General features: G+C 43.4%; 1 protein-coding gene across 7 annotated transcripts in view; it reads left to right on the forward strand.

Moving 5' to 3' along the window:
• LOC115137947 (H(+)/Cl(-) exchange transporter 3) overlaps positions 1 to 17,288 on the forward strand; it is a 59,484-nt gene that overhangs the window by 14,841 nt on the left and 27,355 nt on the right. For 4 of the 7 annotated variants that reach the window (XM_029674271.2, XM_029674275.2, XM_029674274.2 and 1 more), the window contains one exon: positions 15,461 to 15,621. In XM_029674271.2, the coding sequence (XP_029530131.1) occupies positions 15,461 to 15,621 (161 nt within the window). Of the gene's footprint in view, positions 1 to 5,105; positions 5,368 to 12,523; positions 15,067 to 15,460; positions 15,622 to 17,288 lie in introns of those variants that run through there. The other 3 variants (XM_029674273.2, XM_029674278.2, XM_029674276.2) reach the window with 3 other exon arrangements.

Raw genomic sequence — 17,288 nt, forward strand, 5'->3', positions numbered from 1 at the left:
GCCACGTTAACTTGGTACTCTCTGTTGGGATTTACTTCCAAACTCCAGATGGTTGATTTTGCCTGTGCCATCACCTAGCAACAGGAGCCGTGCTAAAAGGTAGGGGCTTCATTGGTTGGTTGTTTGGTTTGATGGTGCCAGCACAGCAGTCAAAATGTCATCTTTCTTTAGGGTGACAAGTGGAATATTCCTGCTGGAGCTCGTGCTACAGGTGGGTGCTGCTATGGTGACCAGTGAGCTGAGATAAGGCGGGGGTTACCTAGCAAATACTTATAGATGACCTGGAGCCAGTGGGTTTGGTGACCAATATGAAGCGAGGGCCAGCCAACGAGAGCATACAGGTCGCAGTGGTGGTTAGTATATGGGCTTTGGTGACAAAACGGATGGCACTGTGATAGACTGCATCCAATGTTAAGTAGGGTGTTTGAGGCTATTTTGTAAATGACAATGCCGAAGTCAAGGATCGGCAGGATAGTCAGTTTTACGAGGGTATGTTTGGCAGCATGATTCAAATCAAATGTATTTATATAGCCCTTCGTACATCAGCTGATATCTCAAAGTGCTGTACAGAAACCCAGCATAAAACCCCAAACAGCAAGCAATGCCGGTGTAGAAGCACGGTGACTAGGAAAAACTCCCTAGAAAGGCCAAAATCTAGGAAGAAACCTAGAGAGGAACCAGGCTATGTGGGGTGGCCAGTCCTCTTCTAGCTGTGCCGGGTGGAGATTATAACAGAACATGGCCAAGATGTTCATAAATGACCAGCATGGTCCCATAATAATAAGGCAGAACAGTTGAAACTGGAGCAGCAGCACGGCCAGGTGGACTGGGGACAGCAAGGAGTCATCATGTCAGGTAGTCCTGAGGCATGGTCCTAGGGCTCAGGTCCTCCGAGAGAGAGAAAGAAAGAGAGAATTAGAGAGAGCACACTTAAATTCACACAGGACACCGACTAGGACAGGAGAAGTACTCCAGATATAACAAACTGACCCTAGCCCCCCGACACATAAACTACTGCAGCATAAATACTGGAGGCTGAGACAGGAGGGGTCAGGAGACACTGTGGCCCCATCCGAGGACACCCCCAGACAGGGCCAAACAGGAAGGATATAACCCCACCCACTTTGCCAAAGCACAGCCCCCACACCACTAGAGGGATTTCTTCAACCACCAACTTACCATCCTGAGACGAGGCCGAGTATAGCCCACAAAGATCTCCGCCACGGCACAACCCAATTGAAGGAGGCTTTGTTGCAAAATAGGAAGCCAATTCTAGATTTAATTTTGGATTGGAGATGCTTAATGTGAGTCTGGAAGGAGAGTTTACAGTCTAACCAGACTCCTAGGTATTTGTAGTTGTCCACATATTCTAAGTCATAACCTTCCAGAGTAGTGATACTGGACGGGCCGGCAAGTGCAGGGCAGTTATCGGTTGAAGAGCATGCATACATTTAGTTATACTTGCATTTAAGAGCAGTTGGAGGCCACGGAAGGAGAGTTGTATGGCATTGAAGCTCGTCTGGAGGTCAGTTAACAGTGTCCAAAGAAGGGCCAGAAGTATACAGAATTGTGTCGTCTGCGGTGGATCAAAGAATCACCAGCAGCAAGAGCAACATCATTGATGTATACAGAGAAGAGAGTCGGCCCGAGAATTGAACCCTGTGGCACCCCCATAGAGACTGCCAGAGGTCCGCACAACAGGCCCTCCGATTTGACACACTGAACTCTGTCTGAGAAGTAGTTGGTGAACCAGGCGAGGCAGTCATTTGAGAAACGAAGGCTGTTTTGTCTGCCGATTAGAATGTGGTGATTGACAGAGTCGAATGCATTGGCCATGTCGATAAATACAGCTGCACAGAATTGTCTCTTTTTGATGGTGGTTATGATATCGTTTAGGACCTTGTGCGTGGCTGAGATGCACCCATGACCAGCTCTGAAACCAGATTACATAGCGGAGAAGGTACGGTGGGATTCGAAATGGTTGGTGATCTGTTTGTTAACTTGGCTTTCGAAGACCTTAGAAAGGCAGGGTAGGATAGATATAGGTCTGTAGCAGTTTGGATCTAGAGTGTCTCCCCCTTTGAAGAGGGGGATGACTGCGGCAGCTTTCCAATCTTTGGGGATCTCAGATGATACGAAAGAGAGGTTGAACTGGCTAGTAATAGGGGTTGCAACAATTTCGGCTGATAATTTTAGAAAGCGAGGGTCCCGATTGTCTAGCCCTGTTGATTTGTAGGGGTCCAGATTTTGCCGCTCTTTCAGAACATCAGCTATCTGGATTTGGGTGAAGGAGAAATAAGTGAGGCTTGGGTAAGTTGCTGTGGGGGGTGGAGGGCTGTTGACCAGGGTAAGGTAGGCCGGGTGGAAAGCATGGCCAGCCGTAGAGAAATGCTTATTGAAATTCTCAATTATTGTGGATTCATCAGTTGTGACAGTGTTTCCAAGCCTCAGTGCAGTGGGCAGCTGGGAGGAGGTGCTCTTATTCTCCATGGACTTTATAGTGTCCCAGAACTTTTTGGGAGTTTTCTGCAGGATGCAAATTTCTGTTTAAAAAAAGCTAGCCTTTGCTTTCCTAACTGCCTGTGTATATTGGTTCCTAACTTCCCTGAAAAGTTTCATATCGTGGGGGCTATTTGATGCTAATGCCGTACGCCACAGGATGTTTTTGTGCTGGTCAAGGGCAGTCAGGTCTGGAGTGAACCACGGGCTATATCTGTTCCTGGTTCTACATTTTTTTGAATGGGGCATGCTTATTTAAGATTGAGGAAAGCACTTTTCAAGAACAACCAGTCATCTTCTACTGACGGAATGAAGTCAATATCCTTCCAGGATGCCCGGGCCAGGTTGATTAGAAAGGCCTGCTCGCTGAAGTGTTTTAGGTGTATCAATACACCCAGTCACTACACTAGGCTAATCACTTTCCTAGTTAAATAAAATAAATACAAAGATACAGGCGTCCTTCCTAACTCAGTTGCCGGAGTGGAAAGAAACCTCACAGGGATTTAACCACAAGGCCAATGGTCACTTTTTAAGAATGTTTAATGACTGATTTAAAAAAAAATCCTGTTTGCAACAAGGCACTAAAGTAAAACCAGGCGTTGGAACCTAAATTATTTTCCAATCGTTTTGTTCTGAACAGAACCATAATCTTTTTCTTTAACGTTCTATTGTTTCTAACAAGCTAGCTAGCTAACAAACTTGTGTGTTCAGAGCGGCACCAGAATTCAAATAAAAACACGTCTTACCTTTAGGTAGTTAATACATCTACTGTGAAACACCATAACTTTGTTATCCTTAACTAGCATTGAAAAAGTTAATCAACTGTTCTCTAATAAAAAAAATCTCCCCCTAATTTCTGCATCACGCCTGTAATGTCAGTAGCTACAGTAGACTTTGCATGCTTTGTAGGGAGGGGGAGGGGCTATAGTCTACACACTCACATTGGCAAAGATTTTCAGCTGGTAGGCACTGGAATGCACTTCTGAGTGACAGTGAGGGCTTTGCATAGGCGTTTGTTGTGGGACTGAAAAACATGCTTGGAACGTAAAATAACATTAACCGGTTCCCATACTTTTAAAATAACGGTTCTGTTCCAGAACAGTATAGATCACTTTTGTTCTCGGACTGGTTCTGTTCCTTTTAAAAATGTAGTTTATTTTTCAGTTCTGTTCCCTGAACCGGTTACAACCCCTGACTAAAACTGCAAATAACGATTTGTATTCAGGACAAAGGTTATGTTGCTTACTCCATGTGTAACTCTGTGTTGTCTGTTCACACTGCTATGCTTTATCTTGGCCAGGTCGCAGTTGCAAATGAGAACTTGTTCTCAACTAGCCTACCTGGTTAAATAAAGGTGAAATAAAAAAAATAAAAAATAAAATGTTTGGGGCAAATCCAACACAAAACATTACTGAGCACTACTCTTCATATTTTCAAACATGGCGGTGGCTGCATCACGTTATGGGTATGCATGTCATTGGCAAGGACTAGGGAGTATTTTTATTTAATAAAAATAAAAATTAGGATGAATGTTTTGCACAGGCAAAATCATAGAGGAAACTTAGTTCAGTCTGCTTTTCACCAGACACTGGGATATGGATTTACCTTTCAGCAGGACAATAACCTAAAACAAAAGGCAGAGTATACACTTACCAAGACGACATTGAATTAGTGGCCTAGTTACAAAATGGCTGTCTAGTAATGCTCAACAACCAACTTGACAGAGCTTTAAGAATTTTTTAAAGAATAATGTGCAAATATTGTACATTCCAGGTGTGCAAAGCTCTTAGAGACTAACCCAGAAAGACTCACAGCTGTAATCACTACCAAAGGTGATTCTAAAATGTATTGACCTGGGTGTGAATACTTATGTAAATTACATTTTTGTACTTCATTTTCAATAAATTTGCATACATTTCTAAAAACATTTTCACTTTGTAATTATGGAGTATTGTGTGTAGATAGATGGGTGAGGGGAAACGTATATATTTAATCAATTTAGAATTTGGGCTGTAACACAACAAATGTGGACTAAGTCAAGGGATATACTTTCTGCAGGCACTTTTGGTAGCTATGAACCCTTCAGATGAAATCTCACACATGGCTTCATATCCTCTTTGTGCATACGTGTTTGAGAGCAAAAGAGAGAAAGTTCATGTGTTTGTGGAAAGGGAAGGAGAAAGTAGAGGAGAGTGTCTGTCTCGTACTACTGGTTTCACTCATTTGTTTATGGTAGTTTTCATCTTCTGGTTATTTCTCTTGCTCTCCCCTGCTGTGGCTTTTGCTCTAATGACATTTTGGTGTGTGTGTGTGTGTGTGTGTGTACACACAGTGTTCTGCCTCTGAGAAATTGCTTCATTTAAGTCAATTAGGCCTATTGATTGTGTAGAAAAACAGTTTTTCTAACATTAATATATTCATTTGTTAATTCCTTGGTAAGCAGCAAATGAAAACCGTAATGTACTGTATAGCGCTGTGTTCAATACAGATCAATATGATGCCAGCAGTACTGGCTCAGCCAGTTGTCTACCCTAGGAACCAACCAGTGTGAGCCGATAGTCTTTCCTGTGACGACATCACCGGCCCCTTAGCAGTCAACTGCTGAGAGCTCGGCTCACACACACACACACACACACACACACACACACAGCCCGCTACACTATTCGTGGCTGCTGTAAACCATGAAGGCTGCCTCCATGGTAAACAGTTCGCCTAGAGACGAGTAGCTAACGCGCAGTGAGAGAGCTAACGTAAGCTTAGCGACCAACTGTCAGTCAACCATGGAGGATATCTCAGCCGAGACCGACCCCTATCTCCCTTACGACGGGGGAGGGGATACCATTCCCCTGCAGGAGCTGCCTAAAAGAGGTATGCCACGATCCCCGCACCTTTCCTTCCTTCTGAATGGAGGTTGGAGGTTCGTTTCTGTCTGTCTGTCCATCTGGCTACAGTTAGTCATGGAGCTGGATAATCTAATGCTCAAGCTCCCAGCTGTTGTTATAAAGACTAAAATGGTGTGGCGCTTATGATTTAGGACAGATAGGAGGGCTGTTATATGTGTGTGTGTGTGTGTGTGTGTGTGTGTGTGGGCGACAATATTATCTAACTAACGTTAGCTGGCTGTCATTCTTCGACCATTCCCCTGCTCGTTGATGATTAACCTTGGCAGTTTGTGACCCAATATCTGGGCTGTGTGTTTGCGTTATCTGCGTGGTGAATTAGCTGGGTGTGTTTTTTTCACAGGAAGGCTTAGCTGGGCTGGATGAAGCAGTGACCGAGGAGTAGCAATGTGTGCCACTGCCTCCACCTTTTAGTCTCTTGACTTTAAATGTTTGTGTGTGTTCAAGAGAGAGACACGTGTTTGGTGTGTGTGGGAACACCTCTATAACAGCCTCCAGATGTTGGTCTCAGTGTGGTGCTGATCCATTTAACATTAAAACAGTGTTTGAATCATTTTTTTATTATTTTTATTTTTATGAATTACTAACAGCACCTGATTTTAAACACATTTTGTCAAGGGATCAGTGGAAAACGTTTGCGTGTTTAATACAATACAATGTATTGTAATATTGTTGATATACAGTTGATGTTCTTAACCCAAGGCTTTATGGACCTGGGAGGCTCCCAGGGATATAGGTATCCACAGTAGGCTTACTCCACCAATTATACATTTTTCATCGCAATACATAGTGTACATAATACATAGTGTAATCCCATTTTATTGTTATTAAACTGCAAAGTTTTCTCTGTAAATTGTCAGGATAATTAGCTTGAAAAATGAAAGATTCTCTACGATGCCTAAATGTTGCCTAAACTAACTCACACTAACACGAACACTAACTCACACTAACACTAACTCACACTAACACTAACTCACACTAACACGAACACTAACTCACACTAACACTAACTCACACTAACACTAACTCACACGAACACTAACTCACACTAACACTAACTCACACTAACACTAACTCACACTAACTCACACTAACACTAACTCACACTAACACTAACTCACACTAACACTAACTCACACTAACACTAACTCACACTAACTCACACTAACACTAACTCACACTAACACGAACACTAACTCACACTAACACTAACTCACACTAACACTAACTCACACTAACTCACACTAACACTAACTCACACTAACTCACACTAACTCACACTAACACTCACACTAACACTAACTCACACTAACTCACACTAACACTAACTCACACTAACTCACACTAACACTAACTCACACTAACACTAACTCACACTAACTCACACTAACACTAACTAACACTAACTAACACTAACTCACACTAACACTAACTCACACTAACTCACACTAACACTAACACTAACTCACACTAACACTAACTCACATTAACACTAACTCACACTAACTCACACTAACACTAACTCACACTAACACTAACTCACACTAACACTAACTCACATTAACACTAACTCACATTAACACTAACTCACATTAACACTAACTCACACTAACACTAACTCACACTAACACTAACTAACACTAACTCACATTAACACTAACTCACACTAACACTAACTCACATTAACACTAACTCACACGAACTCACATTAACTCACACTAACACTAACTCACATTAACACTAACTCACACTAATACTAACTCACATTAACACTAACTCACATTAACACTAACTCACACTAACTCACATTAACACTAACTCACACGAACTCACATTAACTCACACTAACTCACACTGACACTAACTCACACTGACACTAACTCACATTAACACTAACTCACACTCACACTAACTCACACATTTACATTTACATTTACATTTAAGTCATTTAGCAGACGCTCTTATCCAGAGCGACTTACACTAACTCACACTAACTCACATTAACACTAACTCACACTCACACTAACTCACACTAACTCACATTAACACTAACTCACATTAACACTAACTCACACTAACACTAACTCACATTAACACTAACTCACACTAACACTAACTCACACTAACATCTATAAAGCATCTGCATTCTTATTACCTGAACAAAACCTTTACATTCTCAACATGATTCAATGTTGTGTGGATATGTCCTTTTTTTCACAGTTAACTAATATATTGTGCTATCTTCCCTAAGGCATTAGCCGTTAATGGCCCACCGCTTAATAATATCCTTGCCTTCAATATAGTGCTGAGCAATTAGTGCTTTTTGAGGTTGTTTCAGTTTGATTATAAAAAATAATCACTTCCATTTATTTTTTAAATAAACTGTGCATTATGTGGGTTGAATGCTATGTAAGCGCAGAATAAAACCATTAACTAAAACAATTGTAGTGGCTGCCCATTACTGCTTTAACATAATTTATTCACATTACTTTAATACAATATTTGTTTACTTTGATGACTTGATTTTCATTCCAAGTCCTCATCTCATCTCTATAGAGCTGCTGCCTGTGCTGTCTGACAAAATCACTATTTCAGTAGTTCTTCAAAGTAAATAAGGCATACTTTTATGACTGCTGAATACCAACTATCAATCACTTAGATCATGTATTTTCAGATGACAGTACCTCTGAAGCAGCTGCTTTCTATCCCTCTAGATTGAGAGAAGAAAAAGCACACGGTCTCTGTGTCTGCTCCACACCCATTCTTATTATAGCTCAGTGCTCCACACCCATTCTTATTATAGCTCAGTGCTCCACACCCATTCTTATTATAGCTCAGTGCTCCACACCCATTCTTATTATAGCTCAGTGCTCCACACCCATTCTTATTATAGCTCAGTGCTCCACACCCATTCTTATTATAGCTCAGTGCTCCACACCCATTCTTATTATAGCTCAGTGCTCCACACTGACCGGACAAGTATGCAGCACAATGGGTTGTGGTAATTGTAGTTGCCACGTTTTCTGCGCTAAACTATCGAGAATATTGGCCTGTTGGCAACTACAGCTCTCTACTACATCGCACAGTTCAGGCTTGATCTGATTTATCTCTACAGAAACTACATTGAGCTCACAGCAAAAAAAAGGAACGAAATGGAATTCAAATACTTTACCCAAAGTTGGTCAATTAGTTGTTTACAAAACTAAAAATAACCTACATTTCGATTAATTGCTCAACTTAAACTTAACCTACCACGTCACTGATTATCTCAAAAGAGAGAAACTACTTAACAGATAATGGTTTGTGTTGGTGTAGTCCTTGTTCATTACTTTCCCTTGCTGAATGAAATACACTGGCAAAGGATTCTCTCTCTCGCTCGCTCATTCCCCCTCTCTCGCTCCCTCATTTTTTTTCTTCTCTAGTCTGTTATGAGGTAGGCCTTTCGGTCACATTTCCTTACTAGCCTCTGCCGGCCAGGGTTAGTTGCAGCCTGCTGTTCTCCAACCCCAGTCAGTCCAGCTGCTGAGCTGAGCCTCCTTGATCTGCTTTGCAGGACTGGAGTAATGCTGGAGTAGCCTGATGCTGGAGTAGCCTGATGCTGGAGTAGCCTGATGCTGGAGTAGCCTGATGCTGGAGTAGCCTGATGCTGGAGTAGCCTGATACTGGAGTATTGGTGGAGTAGTCTGATACTGCAGTAGACAGGTACTGGAGTAGTGGTGGAGTATCCTGATGCTGGAGTAATCTGAAACTGGAGTAGTGCCTATGTGCACTAAACCCTGACACTGAAAGGTCTCACTTTAGGCATGTAACTGAACACACAAAGTGCACATGTGTGTGTTGTGAACTCATTGATCAGTGTTGCTGTTGTGGTTGAAATCAATCCCTTGTAGGATTCTGTTTCCATAGTGTTATCATTCAGCTGGATGCTGTGTGTTAGCCTACACAGGTCGGTGAAATCAGTCCCTTGTAGGATTCTGTTTCCATAGTGTTATCATTCAGCTGGATGCTGTGTGTTAGCCTACACAGGTCGGTGAAATCAGTCCCTTGTAGGATTCTGTTTCCATAGTGTTATCATTCAGCTGGATGCTGTGTGTTAGCCTACACAGGTCGGTGAAATCAGTCTCTTGTAGGATTCTGTTTCCATAGTGTTATCATTCAGCTGGATGCTGTGTGTTAGCCTACACAGGTCGGTGAAATCAGTCCCTTGTAGGATTCTGTTTCCATAGTGTTATCATTCAGCTGGATGCTGTGTGTTAGCCTACACAGGTCGGTGAAATCAGTCTCTTGTAGGATTCTGTTTCCATAGTGTTATCATTCAGCTGGATGCTGTGTGTTAGCCTACACAGGTCGGTGAAATCAGTCCCTTGTAGGATTCTGTTTCCATAGTGTTATCATTCAGCTGGATGCTGTGTGTTAGCCTACACAGGTCGGTGAAATCAGTCTCTTGTAGGATTCTGTTTCCATAGTGTTATCATTCAGCTGGATGCTGTGTGTTAGCCTACACAGGTCGGTGAAATCAGTCCCTTGTAGGATTCTGTTTCCATAGTGTTATCATTCAGCTGGATGCTGTGTGTTAGCCTACACAGGTCGGTGAAATCAAAACATGAGGTGCCTGCTGCACTGCAGGAGCAGGACCCCCCTGTGGATTTCACTCACAAATCAGGTTGGTTGGAAGGTAGAAGGCGATAATGTCCATCTCAATGATTGACTTGACTGCCTGCTCTGTTTGCCAGGTTTCAGCTGACTCCACAAGAACAAGCCATTTCACATTGGTCTTCCTCACAAAGCACCAGATGAAAGCTATTAAACTAGTGTAACACACACACACACTAGTTCCTGCTGCTCTCTGGGAAATGCCTATTTCTCTCTTAGACTTCTATTTCTACATTAAAGGGCTTCATATAGACCTAATACTGTAATTGGAATGGCTTGGCCTTCTAAAATCAGGTTAGAGGTCTGAGAAATGCTTTACTCATTTCTCTACTCCTAGTGGTAGCAAGTAGTGTAGTGAATGCACACATTTATATCGTCTCTGTTATTAGTGTTAATAGATTAGTTTACTTCTATTTTCTCAACCTCGCCATGGTCCTACTTTCCTCAAAATCAAATGTTATTGGTCACATACACATATTTAGTAGACGTTATTGCGGGTATAGCGAAAGGCTTGTGTTCTTAGCTCCAACAGTGCAGTAGTATCTAACAATTCACAACAATACACACAAATCTAAAAGTTAAGAAATATATAATTATTAGGATGAGCAATGTCAGTGGCATTGACTAAAATACTGTATATACTGTGCCTTAGGAAAGTATTCGGACCCCTTGACTTTTTCCACATTTTGCTAGGTTACAGCCTTATTCTAAAATAGATGTTTTTCCCCCAGAGTAAATCTCATCAATCTACGCACAATACACCATAATGACAAAGCAAAAACAGAATTTTAGACATTTTTGCTAATTTATAAAATAAAATGGAAACATATCACATTTTATTCAGGTTCTTTGCTCAGTACTTTGTTGAAGCACCTTTGGCAGCTATTACAGCGATTACAGTGTCTTCTTGGGTATGATGTTATAAGCTTGGCACACCTGTATTTGGGGTGTTTCTCCCAGTCTTCTCTGCAGATCCTCTCAAGCTCTGTCAGGTTGGATGAGGAGCGTTGCTGCACATCTATTTTCAGGTCTCTCCAGAGATGTTTGATTGGGTTCAAGTCTGGGCTCTGGCCGTGCCACTTAAGGACATTGAGACTTGTCCCGAATCCACTCCTGTGTTTTCTTGGCTGTGTGGTTAGGGTCGTTGTCCTGTTGGAAGGTAAACCCTGGCCCCAGTCTGAGGTCCTGAGCACTCTGGAGCAGGTTTTCATCAAGGATCTTTCTGTACTTTGCTCTGTTCATCTTTGCCTCGATCCTGACTAGTTTTCCTGCCCCTGAAAAACATTGCCACAGCATGATGCTGCCACCACCATGCTTCACGTAGGGATGGTGCCAGGTTTTTTCCAGAAGAGACGCTTGGCATTCAGGCCAGAGAGTTCAATCTTGGTTTCATCAGACTAGAGTATCTGGTTTCTCATATGGTCTGAGAGTGTTTAGGTGCCTTTTGGCAAGCTCAAAGTGGGCTGTCATGTGCCTTTTACTGAGGAGTGGCTTCCGTCTGGCCAATCTCTACCATAAAGGCCTGATTGGTGGAGTGCTGCAGAGATGGTTGTCCTTATGGAAGGTTCTACCAACTCCACAGAGGAGCTCTGTCAGAGTGACCATCGGATTCTTGGTCACCTCCCTAACCAAGGCCCTTCTCCCCCGATTGCTCAGTTTGGCCGGGCGGCCAGCTCTATGAAGAGTCTTGGTGGTTCCAAACTTCTTCCATTTTAAGAATGATGGAGGGCACTGTATTCTTGAGGACCTTCAATGCTTCAGAAATGTTTTGGTACCCTTCCCCTGTGCCTTGACACAATCCTGTCCCTGAACTCTACGGATAATTCCTTTTTGACCTCATGGCTTGGTTTTCGCTCTGACATGGACTGTCAACTGTGGGACCTCCTATACCACAGGTGGACCTCATACCACAGGTGGACTCCAATCAAGTTGTAGAAACATCTCAAGGATGATCAATGGAAACAGGATGCACTCGAGCTCAATTTCGAGTCTCATGGCAAGGGTCTGAATACTTACATAAATAAGGTATTTATGTTTTTGCGTTGTCATTATGGGGTATTGTGTGTAGATTGCTGAGGATTTTTATGTAATCAATTTTAGAATAAGGCTGTAACGTAACAAAATGTGGAAAAAGTCAAGGGGTCTGAATACTTTCCGAAGGCACTGTACATATGAAATAAGTAAAACAGTATGTGAACATTATTAAAGTGACTAGTGTTCCATTATTGAAGAGACCAGCCTGCTAGTGAGTGACTCATCATTCACCAGTGTTTGAACTTTGATCACGTTCCCACTTCCCACAGATCAGGTGACAGTCCCAGGTGTCTAGTATTTTATGTTGGCACTTACCGCCTAGGATTGATATCCTTAGTTAGCTTAGCAGTTAGCGCCTTGTTTCCTAGCATTGATATCCTCATTTAGCTTAGCAGTTAGCACCAACTGCCTCTCCTAGGTATCGTTATAGGCTAACACTAGGCTCTACAGCTTTGGATGTCATTGTGCCAACTGTGCCAAGCCACAACGTTAGCCCCTGGATGACATGGTTGTACTAAACAGCCCCTGTGGCTGTATGCCACCCTAGATAACAAACCCCAGCACAATATCACACACTGCTGGGAAGTTCAGCAACTACACATCAGTGGTGTCTCCCTGACCGCATGCCAATGGAGAATGGTTTCGAAGTTCAGCAACTACACATCAGTGGTGTCTCCCTGACCGCATGCCAATGGAGAATGGTTTCGAAGGTCAGCAAACCATGAATCATCATAAATGAATCACATACCCGTGGCTCAGTTGGTAGAGCATGGCACTTGTAACGCCAGAGTTGTGGTTTCGCTCTCCATAAGAGTCTATGCTAAATCAAATTAAATCTATAAAATGTTTTTCGCCGTAACTTGACAACGACTTGTCATTAGCTTTGCATCCATCTTCTGGAGATTGTTAGGGTTAAATCGGGTTATGTCAGTTGATGTGATGTCACAGAGGGTTTTAGGTGAATACTTTCTCCTACAAGGCAAGATTATCAACAGATTTGAGCTATGCCGTTATTGCTTTGCAGTGTATTCCTATTTCTCTCTCGCTAGGGTAAAATGTCTATGTAAAAATACACAATACACTGTATTTGTATATCAGAGAGCTGAAAAGAAGAATTTGCACAACAAAGAATGGGTCTAATATCATGCATGCCTACCAGTTGTTTAAAGCACATACTTGAGGAGACAACATTGTCTTCTGATGTTTTTTTGGGGACATATAGTGACTTTGTTCTTTCCCGGACACAATCCCACAGACCTGTACAGTTGTCAGAACGATGTGGGAGATTTCCATTTTTGTAGGTAGAGTTGTATGGGTAGATGAATCTAGGCCTGTCTCTGTGCCTTTGAAAATGATATGTAATCCCTATCATACTCAGAATACTGCAAAACAATCCACTGAATTGGATAGTGATCTTACAGATAGATTTTTACAAGGTATTAGTCACGTGCCGAATACAACAGGTGTAGACCTTACAGTGAAATGCTTACTTACGAGCCCCTAATCAACAATGCAGTTTCAAAAAAATAAGAATAAGAGAGAAAAGTAACAAGTAATTAAAGAGCAGCATCTTTGACGACTACGTGCCGTTGTCCGGTGATACTTCGCATGAATGTGTCTTACTGTAGCAGTGTTTGTTTCTCTCAGATCACAGCCACTGCAGAGAGAGATGACCTTTTTCAAAATGGCGGTTGGCTGCCCAGCTGAGTTGTAGTGCTGTGGCACTACAAGTCACCTCTGCTCCATCTCCGCCTTTCGGTGTGTGTGTGTGTGCCAGCCAGCCAGCCAGCCAGTATAATCTATTTAACTAGCCTTGTTAGATGCGCATTAGCACTGTTACCAACCAGCACAGTCGAGCATGACTGGATCTGGGATATCAAGCATTAGCAGTGATCATCAGGCATTGTTCTTGATTATCGTCATGAAGGACATCATTTTGGAATATATCTTTTTGGAAATGCAGTCAGTTTTTCTCCTATACTGCATCTCTGCCAGTTGAAACATTTTTAAGTGTTGTAATACAATTTCAAATATTGCTATGTTCTCTGTGCTTTTTGATCACGTTAGAAGGGTGACCAGAGCCGTGTGTTCAAATCCCTAATGGTGAACAGAACATCAATTGAACATTATTGGTGTGGTGTAGCCTACTGCAGGGTTCACCAACCGGTGTCTGTCTTTCTGATCTATGCCTGAGGCCTACATCCTGTATTAACACAAGCGGACCTAGACCGAGAAGAATGGCAGACTGTTGTAATCCTTGGCCAGTGTTCACTTTACAGTCACACGTTACTACTGTGCCTCTGTTTCCCCTGCCACATTTGTACTACAACATAACACAGCCTGTTGTGTACACAGAGGCATGTGACCGTAGAAAGGTCCTTGTGGCAATTTGATGGGGAACTGTTATCAGAGATTGTGAAATGAGATTCGAGGAAGAAAACCTCAGACTTGTAAGTAAACATTCTCCATTAAACCGGAACGGTCCTTTTTTGAAGGAAGTCTTTAGATTGTAAATGAACCACTGTTCTGAGACCAACCTCCATGACCAGTGAGTGATTCATTAAAAGGAAACGTAGAGCCCTGGCTCAGATTCTACCCCCTGTGTTCAATCTGCAATTGAACGTCTGCAACTGCACCTCCATTTTGGCTCTGAGCTGCAGGTTTACCCACAGTGCTCTGGTGGTGAGGGTGTAAAGGGAGTAAAGACGATTTAGTCCTCTGATTTATTACGGAGCTGTGTGTGTACACGGGTCAGCAGTTTTTTCCACTGTGTCTGACTCTGGTTGAGATGCAGCAGGCAGCCAATGGATGGTTGGATGGACGGGGTTTTCCCCGGTGTGCCACAAGTACCAGTCAGTCAGACAAACTCTTGTTTTCATATGCAAGCAGGCAGCAGGTGCAAAGCAGTGTTCCTAATGGAGTAGATATCTACCACTTCCAGGTTGACGCACACCATGTAAAGAAGAAACGTGAAACTGGGGTTGGTGTAATTTGATTTCGGGGATGATTATCGTGTGAGAAGCAGAAAAGGCTACAAGCACACTGTAGTTATGCCTCTGCTGGTGGGTTTTATGTACAGTAGCAGTGTTTCTGTTGTCGGTCCTTGTCAGGGCGGAGGGAATCATATATTCTGTGTCAGATGTGACTGTGTTACTCAGAGTGGGAGGTTTTCTCTGACGCTGTTACTGTTGCCTCCTTTTACCTGGGTTTTTCAGTGGCGGCTGACAGGGAAGATCATTACGTCACTGTCTGTCTGACCCAGATGGCTTATTCCTAACAGCATTTGGCCCATTCAGACTTCTAGCAGGCTATGAAGGAACTAGTATGCCATTGTCTGGTCTCTCACAAACTCTCTCTCTCTCTCTCACCTGTAGGATCTAACTACGTCATGTCTAACGGGGGAGGGGTGCTGAGCAGCACCACCCACCTGCTGGACTTCCTGGAGGAGCCCATTCCGGGGGTTGGCACCTACGACGACTTCCACACCATCGACTGGGTCCGGGAGAAGTGCAAGGACCGGGAACGCCACCGCAAGGTGAGGATGCGTTTACATTTTGGAAACTAATTTAAGAAAAGAATAGCTGCACACTAAATATATATATATAGAATTTGAGTAATTTAGCAGACTTACAATCAGTGTATTCAGCTAGGGTAGGTAAAATAACCACAAGGGTGTCCCCAAGGGCTCTGTGCTGGGCCTCTTACTCTTCATCTACATTCTACTCACAACTTCTCTTACCACTGTACAGTGTAGTTTTGTGTCTGAACAGATGTCTTATGAGCAATAATGTCATTTCCAGGTCAGGTCTTCATTGTTGCCTGTGTTGTTGTCTTGTGGGATGAGTGGGGGGGAGAGGGAGCTATTCTCCACAGTGTCTGCCACAGGTCAGGGCTCGTTTTTTGTTGTGTAGTGAAAGAAATCAAATCAAATGTATTTATATAGCCCTTCCTACATCAGCTGATATCTCAAAATGGTGTACAGATCCCAGCCTAAAACTCCAAACAGCAAGCAATGCAGGTGATGAAGCACGTTGGCTAGGAAAAACTCCCTAGAAAGGTCCAAATCTAGGAAGAAACCTAGAGAGAACCTGGCTATGAGGGGTGTCCAGTCCTCTTCTGGCTGTGCCGGGTGGAGATTATAACAGAACATGGCCAAGATGTTCAAATGTTCATAAATGACCAGCATGGTCAAATAGTAGGTCTGGGACAGGTCGCACGTCTGGTGAACAGGTCAGGATTCCATAGCCGCAGGCAGAACAGTTGAATCTGGAGCAGCAGCACGGCCAGGTGGACTGGGGACAGCAAGGAGTCATCATGCCAGGTAGTCCTGAGGCATGTTCCAAGGGCTCAGGTCCTCCGAGAGAAAGAAAGAGAGAATTAGAGAGAGCATACTTAAATTCACACAGGACACCGGATAAGACAGGAGAAGTACTCCAGATATAACAAACTGACCCTAGCCCCCGACACAAAATACTGCAGCATAAATACTGGATGCTGAGACAGGAGGGGTCAGGAGACACTGTGGCTCCATCCAATGATACCCCAGGACCGGGCCAAACAGGAAGGATATAACCCCACCCACTTCGCCAAAGCACAGACCCCACACCACTAGAGGGATAACTTCAACCACCATCCTGAGACAAGGCCGAGTATAGCCCACAAAGATCTCCGCCACGGCACAACCCAAGGGGGGGGCGCCAACCCAGACCGGAAGATCACATCAGTGACTCAACCCACTCAAGCTATGCACCCCTCCTAGGGACGGCATAAAAGAGCACCAGTAAGCCAGTGACTCAGCCCCTGTAATAGGGTTAGAGGCAGAGAATCCCAGTGGAAAGAGGGGACCTGGACAGGCAGAGACAGCAAGGGTGGTTCGTTGCTCCAGAGCCTTTCCGTTCACCTTCACACTCCTGGGCCAGACTACACTCAATCATATGACCCACTGAAGAGATGAGTCTTCAGTAAAGACTTAAAGGTTGAGACCGAGTTTGCGTCTCTCACATGGGTAGGCAGACCATTCCATAAAATGGAGCTCTATAGGAGAAAGCCCTGCCTCCAGGTGTTTGCTTAGAAATTCTAGGGACAATTAGGAGGCTTGCGTCTTGTGACGTAGCGTACGTGTAGGTATGTACGGCAGGACCAAATCAGAGAGATAGGTAGGAGCAAGCCCATGTAATGCTTTGTAGGTTAGCAGTAAAACCT

The sequence above is a fragment of the Oncorhynchus nerka genome, linkage group LG12, assembly GCF_034236695.1.
Source record: "Oncorhynchus nerka isolate Pitt River linkage group LG12, Oner_Uvic_2.0, whole genome shotgun sequence".
Classification (NCBI taxonomy): Eukaryota; Metazoa; Chordata; class Actinopteri; order Salmoniformes; family Salmonidae; genus Oncorhynchus; species Oncorhynchus nerka.